Source organism: Myodes glareolus, chromosome 16, assembly GCF_982192425.1.
Source record: "Myodes glareolus chromosome 16, mMyoGla1.1, whole genome shotgun sequence".
NCBI lineage: Eukaryota > Metazoa > Chordata > Mammalia > Rodentia > Cricetidae > Myodes > Myodes glareolus.
The window spans coordinates 72,719,501-72,740,121 of NC_142041.1; the positions used below are offsets into that span (position 1 = coordinate 72,719,501).

General features: G+C 36.2%; 2 protein-coding genes across 8 annotated transcripts in view; one reads left to right on the forward strand and one right to left on the reverse strand.

The window, feature by feature from the left end:
- The window catches only part of Ralyl (RALY RNA binding protein like), a 758,034-nt gene that overhangs the window by 500,495 nt on the left and 236,918 nt on the right, over positions 1-20,621 (forward strand). The gene's annotated exons all lie outside the window — the stretch shown is intronic.
- LOC148119614 (phosphatidylethanolamine-binding protein 1-like) lies at positions 15,675-16,859 on the reverse strand. The gene has a single exon (XM_087897269.1). The coding sequence runs from the start codon at positions 16,854-16,856 to the stop codon at positions 16,293-16,295; it is 564 nt and encodes a 187-aa protein (XP_087753395.1). The 5' UTR covers positions 16,857-16,859; the 3' UTR covers positions 15,675-16,292.

Here is a 20,621-nt window from a genome sequence, read left to right on the forward strand (position 1 = left end):
ATTTATTTGTTTGTTTATAAAAATTTCCACTTCCTCCTCTCCTCCCCATACCCTCCCATTCCCCCCACTCCCTCTCCTCCACCCCGACTCCCTCTCCTCTACCCTCTCCAGTCCAAAGAGCAGTCAGGGTTTCCTGCCCTGTGGGAAGTTCAAGTACCTCCCCCCTCCCTCCAGGTCTAGGAAGGTGAGCATCCAAACAGACTAGGATCCCAAAAAGCCAGTACATGCAGACGAAACAAGACCCAGTGCCATTGTAAATGGCATCTCAGTCAGCCCCCATGTCAGCCACATTCAGAGAATCCGGTTTGATCACATGCTCGTTCAGTCCCAGTCCAGCTGGCCTTGGTGAGCTCTCAATAGATCAGTTCCCTTGTATCAGTGGGTGAACGCACCCCTCGCGGTCCTGATTTCCTTTTTCATGTTCTCCCTCCCTCTGCTCCTCATTTTGACCTTGGGGGGCTCAGTCCAGTGCTCCAATGTGGGTCTCTGTCTGTATCGCCATCCATCGTCGGATGAAGGTTCCCTCTGGTCCTGCCTTCCTTCCTCACGTTTTCCCTCCTTCTGCTTCTCATTTGGATCTAGGGAGTTAAGTCCAGTGTTCCAATATGTGTCTCTGTCTCTATCTTCATCGATTGCCAGATGAAGGTTCTATGGCGATATGCAAAATATTCATCAGTATGGTTATGGGCCAAGGCCAGTTCAGGCACCCTCTCCTCTGCTGCCCAGGGACGAATCTGGGGACCTCTTCTTGGGCATGAGAACCCCTCCAGAAACAAGTCTCTTGCCAACCCTAAAAATGGCTCCCTTAGTTGAGATATATACCTCCCTGCTCCCATATCCATCCTTCTTCCCCCCATCTCATTCCTCCATGCCATCCCCAATCCTCCCCCTCTCCCTTCTCTCTAACCATCTCCCCTTACTTCCACCCCCTCCCCCCGTGCACCCAAGTTTGCCTTGCAATCTTGACTACTTCCAATATCAAGGAGGATAACTATATGATTTTCTTCAAGTTCACCTTCTTATTTAGCTTCTCTAGGTTCACGAATTATAGGCTCAAAGACCTTTAATTAAGGCTACAATCCACTAATGAGTGAGTACATACCATATTCCTCTTTTTGGGTCTGGGTTACCTCACTCAGTAAAGCATTTTCTATTTCCATACATTTGCGTGCAAAATTCAAGATGTCATTGTTTTTTTACCGCTGAGTAAAACTCTAATGTGTATATGTTCCACACTTTCTTTAACCATTACTGTAACTCTGTAATAGAGTTTGAAGTCAGGGATGGTAATGTCTCAGGAAGTACTTTTATTGAATAGGATTGTTTTGGCTATCCTGGGTTTTTTTGTCTTTCCATATAAAGTTGATTATTGTTCTTGAAGAATTTTGTTGGGATTTTGATGGGTATTGCTTTGAATCTATAGATTGCTTTTGGTAGAATCATCATTTTTACTATGTTGATCCTCCCGATCCAAGAGCATGGGAGATCTTTCCATTTTCTGATATCCTCCTCCATTTCTTTCTTCAAAGACTTAAAGTTATTGTCAAATAGAGCTTTCACAATCTTCGTTAGAGTTACCCCAAAATATTTTATGCTATTTGTGGCTATCGTGAAAGGTGATGTTTCTCTGATTTCCCTCTCTGCTTCTTTATCCTTTGTGTATTAGAGGGCAACCGATTTTTGGATTTTTTTGATCTTGTACCCTGCAACATTACTAAAGGTGTTGATCAGCTGTAGGAGTTCTTTGGTAGAGTTTTTGGGGTCACTTATATACACTATTATATCATCTGCAAATAACGAAAGTTTAACTTCGTCCTTTCTAATTCGAATCCCCTTGATCCCCTTATGTTGTCTTATTGCTATTGCTAGAACTTCAAGCACTATATTGAAGAGGTATGGAGAGAGTGGCAGCCTTGTCGTGTTCCTGATTTTAGTGGAATGGTTTTGAGTTTCTCTCCATTCAATTTGATGTTAACTGTTGGCTTGCTGTAAATAGCTTTTATTATATTTAGGTATGATCCTTGTATCCCCAATGAAATGATCATAAGGTTTTTTTCTTTCAGTTTATTTATATGATGGATTACATTGATAGATTTGTGTATGTTGAACCAGCACTGCATTTCTGGGATGAAGCCTACTTGATCATAAAGGATAATTTTTCTAATGTGCTCTTGGATTCTGTTTGTCAGTATTTTATTGAGAATTTTTGCGTCGATGTTCATGAGTGAGATTGACCTGTAATTCTCTTTCTTGGTTGTGTCTTTGTGTGGTTTTGGTATCAGAGTAACTGTAGCTTCATAAAAGGAGTTTGGCAATGACTCTTCTCTTTCTATATTGTGAAATACATTAAGGAGTATAGGTATTAGCTCTTCCTGGAAGTTCTGGTAGAATTCTGCATTGAAACCATCATTTTTGTTATATGTCTCTTCCATTTCTTTACTCATTTCTTTAATCTTTTTCCTATACTTCTCTTCCATTTCTTTACGGCAGATTTTTAACCTCCTGTTTAAGTTCCTCTATTATTTTCAAAAAGTTCCGCTTAAGGTCGATTTCTTCTATTTCTTCTGGAGTAGGGTGTTCAATTCTAGTTTCATGATCCCTGGATTCTGGTGATGTCATGGTGCCTTTCAGGTTGTTGAAGGAATTCTTGCATTGACGCCTGCCCATCTCTTCCTCTCTGGATGGGACTGCTCAGCACTCTCTGGACAGAACTCCTCAGCACTCTGGATACAACTCCTCAGCACTCAAGAAGGCATATTCTTTTCTGTTTGGGTGGAATGTTCTATAGAGATGTTTGTAGCTCCATTTGGTTCATTACATCTGTTAGTTCTCTTATTTCTCTGTTAAGTTTCTGTCTGGTTGACCTGTCCATTGGTGAGAGAGGAGTGTTTAAATCACCCACTATTAGAGTGTGGTGTTTGATGTATGTTCTGAGTTCTAGTCTTGAACTGTTTTCCTTACCTGTTTGATTGCTTTTTCTTGGTTTTCTTGGCTTTCTTTGAGTGATTCATTCATTTCATCTACCTTTTTGTTTCTTATCTCCATTTCTTTACTGCAGATTTTCACCTCTTGTTTAAGTTCTTCTATTATTTTCATATAGTTCCATTTAAAGTCGATTTCTTCTATTTCTTCTGAAGTAGGGTCTTCAATTCTTCTTGTTTCATGATCCCTGGATTCTGGTGATGCCATGTTGCCTTTCAAGTTGTTGGATGAATTCTTGCACTGATGCCTGCTCATCTCTTCCTTCAAATGCAGCCAGGAGAGTCTTGGTGTCTTAATCCAACCTTTGCTGTGACTGACTCTGGGTGGATCTCCTTAGTGCAAACGCAAGAACTGTTCCCCGGCTGGCTGGTCTGAAACGTTGTCTTCAGCACAGGGGCAGGACTCTTGGAGGTCTAAGGACCCCGCAGACAAAAGGGCAAACTCGAGGGGGAGGGGAGAGCCAAGAAGCCCCTGCAGCAGGAGCTTGAGGGGCTGTGCACACCCTCTGTCTGGGCGGGTGCGTGCTCACCCCTCTGGGTGGGTAGCATCAGTGAAGGAGCAGGACCTGTTCCTGTTCCTGGGCCAAGGACCTCCCAGACAATAGCCATGTAGTATTTTTCATTTCTCGACTTGATCCTTTTCATTATAGATATATGTAAGAGTAGCCTCTAATAACCACATGACATAGTCAGTACTAAGTTGTCTTGAAATTTCCTCTGCAACACCAACAATCTAAAACCCTTCAATTTAGCCTCAGGTAGAATTTTTGGGCAAGGTCAGAAAAGCAGCATTTTCTTTGCCAACATATCAGAATAAGTCTCCAGGCAACTTCCTATTACCCTTCTCCTCTAAAACCCCTTGAGTCAGGCCCTCATAACCTACATTACTCTCAGCAGCACTGTCTGTCACACTTCTCATTTGATAGTCCATTAGGCAGTATTTATACTTTCTTAATCCAAAGTCCCAAAGTTCACATTCTGACAAGTTGCATGGTAAGGCCTGCCACAGCAATATTCCACTCCCTGTTAACAACTTCTGTCTTAGTGTTTTACTGCTATGAAGAGAGACCTTGACAAAGGAAGCTCACAAAATAATTTTATTGGGATTCTTTCAGAGTTTATTATTCTACTTCTGTCATGATGAGGAGCATGGCAGCATACAAGCAGACAATTAGCAGAGAGTTTGACATTCAGATCCTTATTCAGTGTGAAGGGAGAGACACTGGGTCTAGCTTGAGCTTTTGAAACCCCAAAGTCCACCCCCCAATGACATGCTTCCTTCAACAAGGCTACATTTACTCCAATAAGGTAACACCTCTTAATCCTTCTCAAGTAGTATCCATCCTTAATGGCCAAGTATGAACCCATAGGTAACATTCCTATTCAAACCAGCACACTTGGAGAGTCAGAAAACAACTTTCTTCCTTTTAAAATAATATCTTTTATTTGCTTATAATTTTATATAAAATATTTTGTACATATTCATCACCTCCTCCCATAACTATCTTCTACTCTCTACCCACTCAACCCTGAGTTTTCTCTTGTTCCCAATTGAGTCCATTTTCTTGTCCAACTTCTCTAAGAATTGGAGACTGCATGTGGTCAGTCTTTGAGGAGGTCATATCATTAAATCTCTCCTAGATGATATCAAATGCTGATAGCAGCTCAACTAGTGGTGAGCATCCATGCCCAATATCACATTTTATCCGTGTGTTTGATCTTGCTTGAGCTTTCATGGGTCTCGTGCACACTGTCACACTTGCTGTGAGTTCATGTGTACAACTGTCCTAATGTGCTCAGAAAACATTTTTTCCCATTTTATCCACTAATTCTGGTGTTTACAATCATTTTGCATCCTCTGTTCACAGAATCCAGAACTACTGGGGAAAGGATATGACATGAATGTCCCATTTGTGGTTAAGCACTCTATAGTGTCTCATTCTATGCACAATGACCAGACTAGAGTCTTTTGCCTTGTACTACAAGAAGAAACTTCATTGGAGAGGGGTAAAGAATGCTCTAATTTTTGGGTATAGCAATAAGATATTAAGAGTAATTTAATATCATAGCCAATTACGGTAATTGTAATAATAAGAAATAATAATTAAGGATTCTCCCACTAAAGTCTACTACCTCTCTAACCACAGTTTCTGAGTCCATTATTAGGCACTTGGTATTGATCCCAACTAATGTAACAAAAATTAGATTCAGTCAGAAAATGGTTGAATATTTCCATGGCACTTGTTCCAATAGGCAGATATTTTCAGGGAAATCATTGTAGTTTGCAGTATTCACAGACTGATTAGATAGATGATTATTTTTTTTCTTTGTTGTATGGTAAGTACTTATCATCCCCATGAAAGCAAGGCAGTAGGGAACAGGCTTCCACATGAATACCACCTTGATTTCTCTGTGTTCTTGATTAAAATAAATAGTATTTTCATCAATAGTGGTCATCCATAAACTTCTGGAAATTAATCAAAAATACTGACAATAGGCTGTAATGTTTTGGGGTCTCTGCAACCCCATTAGTCAATATTCCAATAAAAACAATTGATTCTAGGTACTGGGAGATTATTTACTATGAGGTATCTATTAGAATATAGTTCTTTCATTGTAACATAATTCTTTTTATATATGTCTATTTATTTGTTTTAGGAAACTTCTGTACTAGAGGAATTCTACATAATATTTTCAAAAGGTTCTTAGTGTAATTATTTCTCCTTATATTTCCTCTTCCCTGCCCTTCCCACACCCTCCCCATATAACCCTTTCTGTCATTATACCACACTTTAACTACTTATACTATTGTGTTCTAACCCTGCTCTTGCAAGTCCTTTTCCCTCAAGTCACCTTCCTAAATCTTGATCTTTATGAGTATCCAAAATAGAGCTTATATATTTGAAGATTCAAGACTAACATCTAGAAATAAAGTAAAACCTGTAAAATTTTATTTTCTATGTCTAAATTATTTCATTAATAATGATTATTTTCAGTTCCATCCATTTACCTGTGAATTTCATAATTTTCCCAGAAAATATTTTATGCATTCATTATTCATTCATCAGTTGGTGGATACCAAGGCTGTTTCCGTTACTTGGATAAAGTACAAATAACTGAACATTTAAATATTTAGATGAAAGATAAGTTTCAAATGCTTTCATTTCCTTCTCTTGGTTTCTATTCTAAAGCAAAAGGTGATTGTATCTTTTTTCAATTGACTGGTGTATTAACTTAGAGCAACAAACTCAATCTTTCGGTCTAATTCCTTTGTTTGCATATCAGATTTCCTTCAAATTACATATTTACACTATAATTCATAACAGTTGCAAAACTACATTTACAAGGTAACAATGAAATAATATTATGGTTTGGAGGTCACCACAACATAAGGAACTGAATTAAAGTGTCACAGAGTAAGTAAGGTTGAGAATTATTGCCTTATATATATTCTTTCATGATTAGCTAATTTTAAGAGAATCTGCCAAAAGAAAATGAAGGAAATAGGAAGGGATCAGCAATTTCAGTTCCAATAATGGTCTTTTGCAAAGAAATATTCAACTGGGTTTCTGGGAGTATTAAAACATTTGCATAAACATCTTGTAATGTAATAGTTAAAAAATAAATTTGAAATCCTTGTTCTATACACAAGTTCTTAGGTATTTGATAAAAAAGATTAATATTTGATGCTTTTTGTAACACGGTTCTATGATTATTTAGCATATACCCAAAGAACTACTTATCTACTATAGAGAAATGCAGTTCCAACCTTATTGCTGCCCTCTTCACAATCTCTTTTTTTTTTAAAAAAAAAAAATGTCTTTTCTGAAACTGGTAGCCATCTGTAATCTATTACCAAGGAGATTGGGACAAGAAGATCAGGAATTTACCATTAATCTCTGCTAAATTGAAAAGACTAAAATCAGCTAGGGCTGCATGAGATCCCTTTCCAAAATCAACTGACTAAACAAGCAGCAACCTCTCATAGAATTGTAATGAAGAACATATAATTAGATGATTGCCATAGAACTGCATATTAAAAAAGTCAGAATGGTAATTTCATATGGTTATGTCTGAGTACCAGCTATCAAAGAAGTGAGCTACACGAGGTGGTACACATTTATGGAACTGTAACAAAGGTCAAGGATTTTTAAAGTTGACGTGAAGATTGTCACTTGAAGTAGCAAAAGTAGATACCTGTGTGAGAAAATGTCATTATAAGTCTCAGACTTCTATGAGAAAATAAAAACTGTATTCAGTGTTATACATATAGATTAAAACTCTTATATTTGCATGTCATTTATTTAAGCTTTGAAGATAAAAAGAACTCTGAACCTGTTGCTGAACTTAAAATGCTCCTTTTCAGAATCTGAGTTTCAAAGTTATGAAATTTTTAACATTCTAACATCATTACCATTCAAATAGAAAGTGAAATAGTGACAAAAGAATTAGTTTCAAAATGTCAATAATGAAATTAGTCATATACAAGGTTGTACTATGTACAAAGCATGGTTTCAAACCTTGTATATGAATGAACAATTGCTGTAATAGAAATGATAAGGCACTTAATATAAATATAAATCAAGAATATAATACTTATAATTTTCACTGAAATTTTAAAATGTTATTCATCATTTTTTATCTCTAGGATGCAGAATTCCGAAAATAAAGTAGTGCATTGGTAAAATCTTACATGTGTCCTAAAGAGTCTGTGGGGGAGATTAACTTCAAAAGGCACAAGGAATGTGCTTGGCAAAATGCTTATTGCTTGAAGCATATGACACAAAAACAATAATATTCAATGCTTCACACAGAGAGGCATGACATAGACACAGACACAGATACACAAACACAAAAGCACTCACACTCATAAAAATACATTCATGTACAAAAGCACACATTAAAACAGGTGCCTTCTGATGTTCTCTCTGCTAACAATAAGAGATTCTAACATGGAAAAAAGTAAGGTGTTCTGCAGTGACCAAGTCAATGCTCCATTGCATAGTGTGACATTCTTCTTGCAGAACTGCTGAATTATTTTACATAAACTAACAGTTCAGGTTTGTTTTTTAGTTTATGATTTCGAAACTACAGAAGATACAGTGTCTATGGAATTGGACTTTCAGCCTGTCCTTAGAGTTTCTAACACCTTTAATTCACATACTGCTTCATTATGTTTTCTGTTTCTTAATAGCCTTCTCTTACATATAAAGTTTTCATCTAAATTAAAGATAAAGTCAGTATCTCCATGTTTTCTGTTAAACTTCTTATGGTGTTCAGCATCGATTTTGCTAATGTTTCATGCTTTAGGCTACTTATCATTGGGGAATGTTATATTTTGTATTATATGATTCTTTTGACCCTCAGTGAATTTGAAACTTCCTTAGAGGAACAACTGGATGCATTTCTTTAAATAAATACACATTCTTCTATAAATTGCTAGTATCTGGTTTTAGACTGCAAAGACTATAAGAGTTTTGACTTTGAAGTCACCTTTCTGATGCTTCTGACAAATTCATGCCCACATTTCTTCTGACACATTTTGTCTCTCATTTCAATTAATTTGTTTGTTAATGTACCACACAGAGTTCTAGCCTCCTTTTCTTATATTACCAGATCAAAACATTTTTGAAAATATAACTATCAAATGTAAACTAAACTAAAATGTTAAGATGTAATATTCATGAATTCAGAGAGCTACATTTAATATTTAATTCTACATAATTAACACTAATTAATAAAAGTCTACTTCACAATTAATATAAACATATGAAATCACAAAATATTTTAGAGACCATTCAAGAAATATATTTTAGAGAAATATTCAGAAGAATCTAAAGTATACAAGTAATATCCTGGTAACTTAACAGTAATGGTCCCAAATTAAGGCACATTTTAGAATCAAATTAATTCAGTGGCTTTTCCCAAAGAATGCTTTTTGCTGCAATCCTTAAACCACTAACTAGTTTCTTGTTTAATTAAAATATCTAGAAGTTTATATCTTTCCGGCTCAAAAATTAAAGGCTCACAATTGATAAGTCATTTGTAATTTAACTTAGTTTTCTACATTTTGTTTTCTCCAATCTCATTCAATTCTGGTTCTGAGATTATCTTCATTATTCCTTAAATCAATTTTTCACCAATTAAAAGAAAAATTGTTTATTTCTTTACAAATTTGTAGCTATTAATCTCAGCCTAACTCAGTGAATGATTTTTTTCAGACGTGAACATCAGAAAGACATACTTAAAAATGAATAAATTGACCTAAATCCAGGATATACTAGCTGACTAAGTCAAGACTTTGTTCCGTATATAATAACTCATTGTCACTTACTTGTTCTACAATGGAGAAATATGAGAATATAATTAGGATGGAAACAATTTCACAGTCTTCTTCCCTGCTCTATTTTTCATTATACTATATTCCTGCTACTCTGCACTGTTATCAACTGAAAGCTCTTGAATTATAACTAAAAGTGACCTTATTTTCAAAGCATTTAAAGTTATTGCAGGTGAACGCTTTTCAAGGGCTTTCAATGCTTCAAATATGAGCCTGTAGAATCAGTGTCAATAACACATGCTGGACTCTAAATAGACCTGAAAAGTCAGAGTCAGTACTTTGTGCACAGCATTGACAAATTCCTAACATAAAGGCTTAAAAACTATATTGGAAAGAAACTTTGAAATAAAGCAAAGGCTTGAGAGTGTTTCAAGATTATTATACATTTTTATTCATTTCTTAAAGATCATTAGAATTTCCAAGAATTTTTACTCTCTAGACAAAGATTGATTTATTATTAATCAATTATTAATAATTAATAAATTATTATTTATTATTAATAATCATAATAATATGATTATTAGTCTATAAGTCATTCACTAAAGAACTATAAATAAAATATCTTATTGATGAATATATACAAAATATCTTTTTCCAGTTGATTCTAGCATCAAGCTAACTAATACATCTGACAACATAGATTTTAATTCTGTGTAGTGTAGAATATATATACTCCTCCTAGGTAACATTCCATTAAAACAATTCAACTAGGCTGTCCTTTGAGAAAGGCATATTCTCCTTACAACAAAGCTAGATGAAGGTAGTAAGGCCTGTTAGAATTATAATGTCTAATGTGTCAAAGAGTATTCCATGGTCTTTATTTGTGTCTTGTATCTGTGTGTATCTACATGAACATATTATACCTCTCTGATAAGAAATTATCTGGTCTTGCTTTAATTATTGAATGAGGCAGAATTCGGTCAAGTTATTTTTCTTTTTTGACTAGTGTCAAGTTTATACAGTCTGAGTTTCATTTAACACAAGAATCTACAACTGTAAAGAAAGCTTGCTTTGAGGAATTATATAGGGGGGAACTAAAATATTATCAGTTTCTAGAACCAGAGGTAGCTGGAGTCATCCTTGTGAATTCCTGGGAATTTCTCTAGTGCCACATTTCTTGCTAGCCCCATAATGATTCCCTCAATCCAAATATCTCTTTCCTTGCTCTGTATCTCTTTTCTTTATCCATCTCGACTGGCCTGTTTTCTCAAGTTCTTCTCATCCTTCACCTTCTCCCCTTCTCTCCCCCTTCTACGCTGCCTTCTCCCCTCACCCTCATGCTTCCAATTTTGTCAGAACATCTTGTCTATTTTCCCTTCCCAGGGGGAATTCATGTATGTTTTTCTTGGGGTTCAGCTTGTTGCTTAGCTTCTCTAGGATTGTGGACTATAGGCTTGTTATCCTTTGCTTTTTAGATGGTATCTAGTTGAGAGTGAGTACAGACCATGTTGATCTTTCCGTGTCTGGGTTACCTCACTCAGGATGGTTTTTTTCCTAGTTCCATCCATTTGCATGCAAATTTCAAGGTTCCATTGTTTTTTGTCACTGATCATTACTCCATTGTGAAAATGTACCACATTTTCTTTACCCATTCTTTGGTAGAGGGGCATTCATGTTGCTTCTAGGTTCTGCCTATAACAAATAATGCTGCTATGGACGTAGTTGAGCAAACACCCTTATAGTATGATGAAACATCCTTTGGGTATATGCCCGAGAATGGTATTGCTGGGTCCTGAGGAAGGTTGATTTCCAATTTTCAGAGAATCTGCCATACTTATTTCTAGAATGGCTGTACAAGTTTGCATTCCCACCAGCAATGGAGGAGTGTTCCCTTTACTCTATATCATTTCCAGCCTAAGCTGTCATTGATGGTTTTGATCTTAGCTGTTATGACGCGTGTAAGATGATATCTCAGAGCCTTTTTAATATGCAGTTCCCTGATGGTTCAGGATGTTAAGCAATTCTTTCAATTTCCTTCAGCCATTTGAGATTCTTCAGCTAAGAATGCTCTGTTTAGATCTGTACCCTATTTTTTAATTGGATTATTTTGTATTTTGATGGCTAGTTTCTTGTTTTCTTTATATATTTTGGAGACAAGCCTTCTGTCACATGTGGGGTTGGTAAAAATCTTTTCCTATTCTGTAGGCTGCCTTTTTGTCTTACTAATAGTGTCCGTTGCTTTACAGAAGCTTTCCAGTTTCAGGAGGTCCCATTTATTGTTGCTCTCAGTGCCTATGCCACTGTTGTTATATTTTGGAAGTGGTCTCCTGTGCCTATGCATTGAAGACTAGTTCCCATTTTTTGTTCGATCAGGTTTAGTGTGGTCAGATTTATAATGAGGTCTTTAATCCATTTAGGCTAAGTTTTGTGTATGGGGATTGATATGGATTTATTTTTATTCTTCTCCATGTTGACATCCAGTTATGCCAGCACCATTTTTGAAGATGTGTTTTTTTCTACATTTATAATTTTAGCTTTTATTTATCAAAAATCAGATCTTTATAGGTGTGAGAATAAATATATCAATCTTTAATTCGATTCCACTGGTCAACCTGTCTGTTTTTATGCCAAAACCAGGCTGTTTTCATTAAAGTCACTCTATAAGACCTTGATATCAGGTGTGGTGATGCCTCCAGAAGTTCTTTTATTGTACAGGATTGTTTTGGCTATCCTGGGTTTTCCCTCTGGAAGTTGAGTATTGTTCTTTTGAGGTCTGTGAAGAATTGTGTTGGGATTTGAGGAGTATTGCTTTGAACCTATAGATTGTTTTCTGTAGGATTGACATTTTTATTATATTGATTCTACTTATCCAAGAGCATGGAAAATCAATTTCCACACACTCTGTTCACCGAGTTGTTGACTCTCTTATAAGTATGTTCTTCATTTTTTGAAATCTGTTCTTGGATTTCCAGAGCATCATCAAATTAGTAATCTTTATTTAAACTTTAAGAACAAGTACTCTGTACAATGCTTAACTAGGCTTCCAGTAGAATCTTTAGTGCTTTGCTCATAATGTTAATAATATTGTGAGCAACAAAACTTTTTTGTCACTGTCATTCGTTAATTATGAAGCATTCATTTGTGTTTGATGTGCAATCAAAGTGCATCCTGCTCGTTATGATAGTGTGAATTTTATGACAATTAAGAAGGCTATATAGTCTATAATTAGATGTGATTAATGAATATTTTACAAATTTCCTTGGTATAATATCTGCCTAGACCAATAGTCATTTTAATTATTTCTGTTTCAACTTTATTGAAATTTTTTCAGGTCTTACAAAGTGGCAATTTTTTTTTAATCTTTATAAGTGTAACATGATTACATGATTGCTAAGGTCATTAAATAGTACATGAGGTTTTGTTACCAAGACAAAGGGCCTACCAAGAATAGACAGGACACATTTGTTGTTTTGTCTATTACTGGGGAAATTTGATTAGTGACAAAGTTGGTTAATTATTTCTAAAATGAACACACTCAATCTAGTCAGTTGATCAAGCCACAAGCCTATTGTTAAGCAGGATCTTAGATAAGATTGGAATCACTAAGGAAATAAATTACTTGGTTTAGGCCATGCTTTAATCAAAGTGCCATGTCCTTGCTTAGATAACACATCCGTCACACATTAAATAATTAGTATTTTTTAACTTTATTCTTTTGAATACCAGAACTTTTACCTTTGTCATGTTTTAGTTGAGTGTGACATTTGTAATGTATTTCTATAAGTCACTCCATAGAATATGAGTTGCTGTGAGAAATTATACAATTGCTAGAACCTTAATTGACAGAACTCACAGTGCATGTTATAGATTCCTAGATACCATTCTCATAAACAAAAGATAATGAGAAATTATTCTAACTGATAAACAACTTACACCCATATACTTTTTCTGCATGCATATAGGAAGATCAAACACAATTAATAATATTTAACATTCATACTTAAATTCACCTGTTCCTCTTATATGTAAAATGAAAACACTCTTTCCCAACAATCAAAGTTGCACTCTTCATTATAAAGCAATAAAATATTTCTAGTTCCTCAAAATTTAAAACAAATGAAGTATTCCTTATTATACAAATAAATTTAGGGCTCAGTTTAAAATGTTTATCACAAACACTGATGAGCTGGAATCAGTCCAAGAAACCTACATGAGGGAAAGAAAGAAATGACGCTCAGAAAGTGTTTTCTAACTTTCACATGTATGTTGTGTTGCACATTCACATGCATGTACACACACATATACTCTCTCACAGACACTCACACATGTATAATGTATGCATACATAGACTCAAAGGTAAATAAATAAATACAAATTTTTAAAAGTAGACTCAGGTATATAAAGTGGTCTTAAATCAACTGGAATACTATTGATCTTCTATATCTGTAGGTTCCATAACTATGAATTCAGCACATTTCAGATTATTTGATATTTAGTTAACCCTACATCTATGTGCTAGATATGTACATATTACTTTGTTGTTTCTGTCCCTATAATATAAAATAGTATAAAGCTAAATGTGATTTTTATTATGTTTAAATAGCTAATATAAAAATTTATGAACACTGTATAAAATATTGCACCATTTTGCATAAGATACTTGAGCATAGGTGAATTTCTGTAAACAAAGTGGGAGTCAATGTTGTGTAGATGGAGGGACAATTGCATGTAAAATTGAGACTCTTCAACAATTCTCCTTTAGCAGTTATATAACTAGATAAAATCTCTGAAGGTTGATTAAACTAATTTGGATCACAGTTACAGTTTTTGTATAAAATTCATGCAGTGTCTTCCTATTAAGTAAGTATTAAAAACAGAGAAAAAACACAAATCATGTGTATGTGGGTTACTGCAAGTATACTTACTGCTGGAGAAATCTAACTGAAGTGAAAGCTCTACCATGACATGTTAAATACTATTTGTGATAGAAAGGTTAGAAAAATATCAACATGCCATTCTAATAAAAACCTGTAAGACAAAGTTAGGATAAATTCATGTTTGAAAACAAAAATAACAGTACCATATAAAATATAAAATTAAAATTGTATATGGGTATACATATGCACAAACTAAATCTATATCTAAAACACACAGAAGAGGTATGAAGATTCCACATTATTATCCCTAGTATGCTAACCATTGTCTAAGATTTTGATGTATTCTGCTTGTTCTTCTCAGATATATTAGATGTCTTTTATGGACCTTGTTCGGGTATTTTTAGTTTTAAATAGTTCAAGTTACAATTTCACCAAAAAAATAGCAAATATTTATTTAATGAAGATTCCACTGTATTACACTATTTGAGGATGGAAAAGGTAAAGATCTCATTCTCACAAAGCTTAAAGAAATTCACAACAGCATAAAATTATCCTACTAGGTCTCAGTAGCATATCTGTGGACTATTGCTCAAATTTAACAGACAGTTAAACTCTCAATAAATATAGTTGCTAAAAGCACATGGAAAGAAATAGCTTAAAGGATGAAAAGATACTGTGTGTGTTTAAATAATAATAAAAAGTTTAACTTATCAGTTTAGCACTCCCCTTCAATGTCTGTGCTGGAAATGACGTGATGAGGAGATTTAATTTAAGTAGACATCAGATTTAGACGATGTTCAGTTGTTTGTTTAAAATGCACAGTTTATTTTAGTATAAGAGTAATACCAATTATATATTTGTCCAATGAAGTATAATACATGTTTCTGAGAATCTGAATAAATTTCAAAAAATATCTTCATAACAAAGTTACAAGGCATTGCTATCTCTATTTTATATCAGAAGGATCATAGGCATAGGGTCAGGTCCATCAAGACTGGTGAGAGCTTGTGATGCTTAGCATTGACCGTCAGCTTGATTGGAATAAAAGACTAGAATGTTAATAACACACAACTCAATGTAGGTGCCTACCACATATTCCCAGAGACAACCAGTTCATGAGGAGTCTGACTAACCAAACATTTTATGAGTCTGAGTATATGTTGAGGGATGGTGGAGCTGCGGGAAGCAAGTTCTAGTTGAATAAAGTGAGTAACTGATGCCTTCCTATTTTGCTCTTTGCTTTCGGCTGCTGTAAGATGAGCAGCTTGATTTCACCATTGTCTTCTGCCATGATGTTCTGATTTACCGCAGTCCACAATTATAATAACTACCTGCCTGAGTGCTGAAAATACTTAAGCAATTAACTTAAATACACAATTTTGGTTTTTAATTTATTTTCTTGTTTGTGCAGAAACAGGAAGTCTGTCTGATATAGTGTCTGAGTCAAAAATAAACAAACAACAACAGCAAAAATAAATAAAAGCAAACAACCAAACCAACCAACACCATTTTTATGCCAGGTCTTGAGTATACATATTTTTTTTTCCAATGCCTTAATTTTTATTTGATGATGTACAGACAAGATTAACACACCTAGGAACTCCAGGGACTTTTGCTCACACTACTGAGAAGCAAAGCTTAGCCCTCTCTCTGGGGCCTCGCCTCAGCACGGTAGCCCCGTTCTTCAGAGCTACAGGACACCAGCACCTGTGCAGCCGCCTGCCCCAGCTGAGATGGAAGCCTTGTGTTGCCTCAGCTGGGGACAGAACTCTAAAAACACATCTCAGAAGATGCCACCACGCCTGGTTCTGGGCGGGTCCTTGTCAAACCACGTAAAGAACAACACTTGCCCTCACCCTCACATGGAGCAGAGTGTCTTTACTTTTCAGGGTTGCAAATCTTAAATTAACAATACAAGGACTCCATCAGAACATCAAACACCTCCTAGATGGAGACTAAACTCGAGCAAACATAAACCTGGATACGGTTATTAGAATCCTAAGGATGGGCAGCGGGAAGTCACCCTACACCTCTACCCTAGCACAGCTCGGGACTCCCTGCGAGGGGGTGGGAAGGAAGGAGGAGAAGGAGCATGCTTTGCACAACTTGACAACACTGTGGGGGTCCCCAGGACCGCTGGCCTCCGCGGCTCCTCTATTTCCCAGACAGCTGCTCATACAGCTTGGGCACGTAGTCGTCCCCCTCCGCCTGGTAACATGTGCCCGCCACCGGGGCTCCCAGGTGATACTTCTTGCGGAAGGCCGCCACCTTGAACTTGCCGCGATGATCTCCTGACCTGTTGCTGAGGATGGGTTCGTCACAGTTCAGTGGCTTGTCTTGTTCACACACCAGCCAGACATAGCGGTGGAGGCCTGTGCCACTGGGAGGCCCAGAGCCCACGTAATCGGACAGGACCTTGCCGCTGCTGATGTCATTGCCCTTCATGTTGACCACCAGAAAATGGTGCCACTCCCTGAATTTGGGGTCCTTCCTGCTGGGAGCATCCAGGTCTGTGAGGACCAGGGTGTAGAGTTTCCCTAAGTCAAGGCCATCCCACGAAATGCTGCTGGGCCTATTCTGAACCTGGGTGGGCGTCAGCACTTTGCCCAGCTCATCCACCTCCACCCCGGCGTAGGCGACCCGCAGCGCGTGCTGGGGACGCTCGTCCACCTCCTGCAGGCTCAGAGGCCCGGACCACTGGCTGATGTCGGCGGGCATGGCGACAATTGGTCTTGAGTATATTTGTACTTTACTCACTGTTGTTGATACAGATATAAACTAATAAAGGACAATAGTGCCTAGGAGACCAGAATGGAAGAATTTTAAAAGTTCAAGTTGAGATACAGAAATGTGGGTTTAACTTAGCAGTTCCAACAGTCAAGTGTCTCTCTGCAGTTTAGTTTATTTACATTCAAAAATTCAAAGGAAACAATAATATACATACTACAGACTGTGTGTTTTCCATCTTTATGTGGCTTTTTAACTCTATTTTTAATATTTATTATCTTTACTCCTTTAATCTGTCTGTATGTACTTTTTTATATTACTTTTACTGTCTCTTTAAAAATTTTGCTTTAGTTTTTAAATGTTTTACTTCGTTTTATAACTGTCTAGTCTTTCTCCTCACTCTCCCAGCCTATGTATATTTATTTAAACATACTGGGTCTTGTTTAGAGGCCTTTTCTGTCTGAATCTATCTTATTGTGTATCTTAAATATATTTCTGACAAGGACCATTTTTCAAATGATAAGCAGTACAGTTGCAGAGGCCTGGATGCTGGCTATGCCTCTCACAGCCTTTCTACGTGGCAGAGACATGTTCACTACCATCTCTCGGACTGCTGGGTGGGATTTGTTCTCACCAACTCAGCTCTGGGAGGCAGTTCACACATGTAACCACTAAGTAACTTTCAGTATACTGCCCAGAAACCCCATTAAAGCAGGATCCCCCAAAAAACCCAGAGCCATGGATCCTGCCAGCGTGAACCAGAAAGCTCTTTCTTAAAGAAGCCACATAATCTTTGCTGCTAATGTTGGGTCAGGGAGCCTCTCTTAAAAGAACCACTCCTCTGCTTGCTTCTAGCAAACAGAGCCGACCCAAGATAATGCCAGCACCAAGAAGCTGTTTTTTACTCTGTTTCTCTCTCTGTCTCTCTGTGTCTCTCTCTGTCTCTCTGTCTCTCTGTCTCTCTGTCTCTCTGTCTCTCTCTCTCTCTCTCTCTCTCTGTGTGTGTGTGTGTGTGTGTGTGTCTAGAATTCCTTACCAAGGTCTCTCAGGTTTTCTTTAGATGTAGTTTACCCCACATTTGTATCACTTGTTTACAAAATCTTCTGTTTCATTTCTGGCCCCACAGACCTAAATAATCACACAGAAACTATATTAATTACAACTCTCTTTGGCCAATATCTCAGTTGTATTTCTAGCTAGGTCTTATATCTTAAATTAACCCATTTCTATTAATCAGTGTATCATCATGAGATTGTGGCTTTCCAGTAAGGTTTGAGTGACTTTATCCTTCAGCAGCTACATGGCATCTACCTGACTCCACCATCTTTCTCCTTCCATCCAGTTTAGTTTTCCTGCCTAAGTCTATTCTGCCCTGTCATAGGCAAAATCAGGTTCTTTATTAACCAATAACATTCACAGCATACAGAGGGAATTCCACATCAGTGTAGCCTTACACTAGGACATTGTTAACTTACTAAGAGGTCATACTGTTAAAGAAAATTGGCTCTCCCTTGCTAACTAGCTAACAATTGCAATTAGTTCCTCAGCTACTATTGGAACTTAATGCCCATACCCCTTCTCCATTCTGAGATCTTTGTCAAGCAATCTCAGGTCCTATGAATGTTGTTATAATCTTTGTAAGTTCATTGTGTGAATGTTTTGCTGTTTCCAGAAAATAATCTTTGCTTGTAACCATCTACTGCTTTTGGCTCTTACAGTCAACCTATCCCCTATGATATAACTGTCTTTTAATTCACACTTGTATGATCCTTGAGTCTTGGGAGGATGGGGTGTTATGAAAATTTCCTTTTTAAGACTGATAATCTTTATTCTCTGTACCTAAACTAGTTGTGGTATTCTATTAACTACTACTTACTGTAAGTAGCAACTTCTATGATGAGGGGCAATAGAACTATTAATATATGGTAGTAACAATAAGTCATTAGGCAGTGGTTTTAATCTGTGTTCATTTAGCAGAATAGTAATAATAAATTCTCCCTTAAGGCCTATAACCTCTTTAGCCACAGGTTCTTTGTTCCATTAACAATGTTAGATATGGGTTTCATCTCATGGATCGGATCTTACATTCAATCAGAAAATGGGTATTTAGACTCATGGTAGTCATATTACCATTGTAGCACTAGGTGTGTCTCACTAGGCCAGTGCTTTTCCACTTGCAGGATTCTCAAATGGGTAAGAATGGCTTTTCTCCTCCAGCACTTACTGTGAATGCCATACCTTCCAGCACTATAAAATTTAGCCTTAAGGATAAAGCTTCCAGGTCAGTACTAGTTTCATCTATCTGTATTCTATGACTCAAGTATGTGGTATCTTTAGTAGCAGGATCTTACCTTCAAGTTCTGTAAAGTAGACAGTAGCATTGGCAACAGGAGTGAATGCTGAGTGTCTATGGGAGCTCACTGATCCACAAATCTAAAACAGATACCCCATTGTGGTACTTGCTTTGCATTTGTTAACTTTTGGTATCTGGTAAGTCCATCATCAACCTATTGCAGTGTGATTCCATTTAAACTCGGTCTTTTTCACGTCTAACAATGTCTTTAATTTGATGCTTAGAATAGTCATTGGCATGCAGTTAAAAACAGACTTCAATTTATCCCTTATGCATTCCATAGACCACAAACAACTCTAATTGCCTTTTGGTTTGTTTTGTTTTTTGAAACAGTAGCCAGTTCATCTGCAAGATTTGTAAAACAACAATGTCTTAACAATATTCCTAAAATGGCAGTAAATTTATGTCATGCTCATATCCCCAGACCCATACTGTGGAGTTCCTACTTTTATATGATTACTTGGTCTTACATTTAAAGATGAATTTTAGATGAGTAAGATTGATAGACAATCATTGAACTGTGTGACTACTAATCTCCTGATACTTAGTGACATAATTTTAAGAGACACATTTTAAATTTCTTGGATATGAAGAATGTCTCAGTTTTTATTTATTACTTATATTTAGTTTTACTTTGCAATAAAACTCAAATGTTTAATTTTATCTTTTAAAGTCTGTTGATAAATATAAACAATACGTTAACCTTTTAATCAAAAGTCTTACTTTATATATTATCAGGAGTCAAAATGGAAAGAGATATTCTAGATCACTTATTTTTTATTTTCAAAATGAGATATTTAGTAAGTTATTCTAAACATTTCTATATTTGCATAGAGTGTCATGAAAGGAGATATTTATCAAGTTAAGAGCATGTCATGCAAAGTAACTGTGGGATCTGGCTTAAATTAACCACACATTTTCATTTAGAAGGTTTTAGTTATATGTTGTATATGTACTGTTGACAGATTCTACATATCTCTCCATCAAAAATCTTAACTCATTTTAGTGGTGATGGAATTGGGCCTCTGAGAAGGCCTCATAATAATAATCAAGTAATAGTAGTAATAGAAATAATCATGGATGATGCAATGCTAGCTGACATCCTCAAATAGAAGATTCTAGAAAGACTCTTGACCTTTCATAATTTGAGGACAAATCAAATTTTTTCCACCTATTAATCAGCACTTAAACCTTTATCAGACACTACATCTGCTCCCACCTTCTTCTTCGAATTCCTAGCATTCAGGATATTAAGGGAAAATGTTCAATAATAAGAAGCCATCTAGGTCAAAAAAAGCACCAGACAGATACTTGATGCTGTCAGGTAGTCAAATAAATTAAAATCGTGTGCTTTTATGAACTTTTATTTAATACAAGATTTAGAAAAGGAAAATTTGTTTTAG

What these genes read in the sequence shown, in the direction of transcription:
- LOC148119614 (XM_087897269.1), bottom strand. Translation starts at nt 16,856, where the DNA reads ATGCCCGCCGACATCAGCCAGTGGTCCGGGCCTCTGAGCCTGCAGGAG.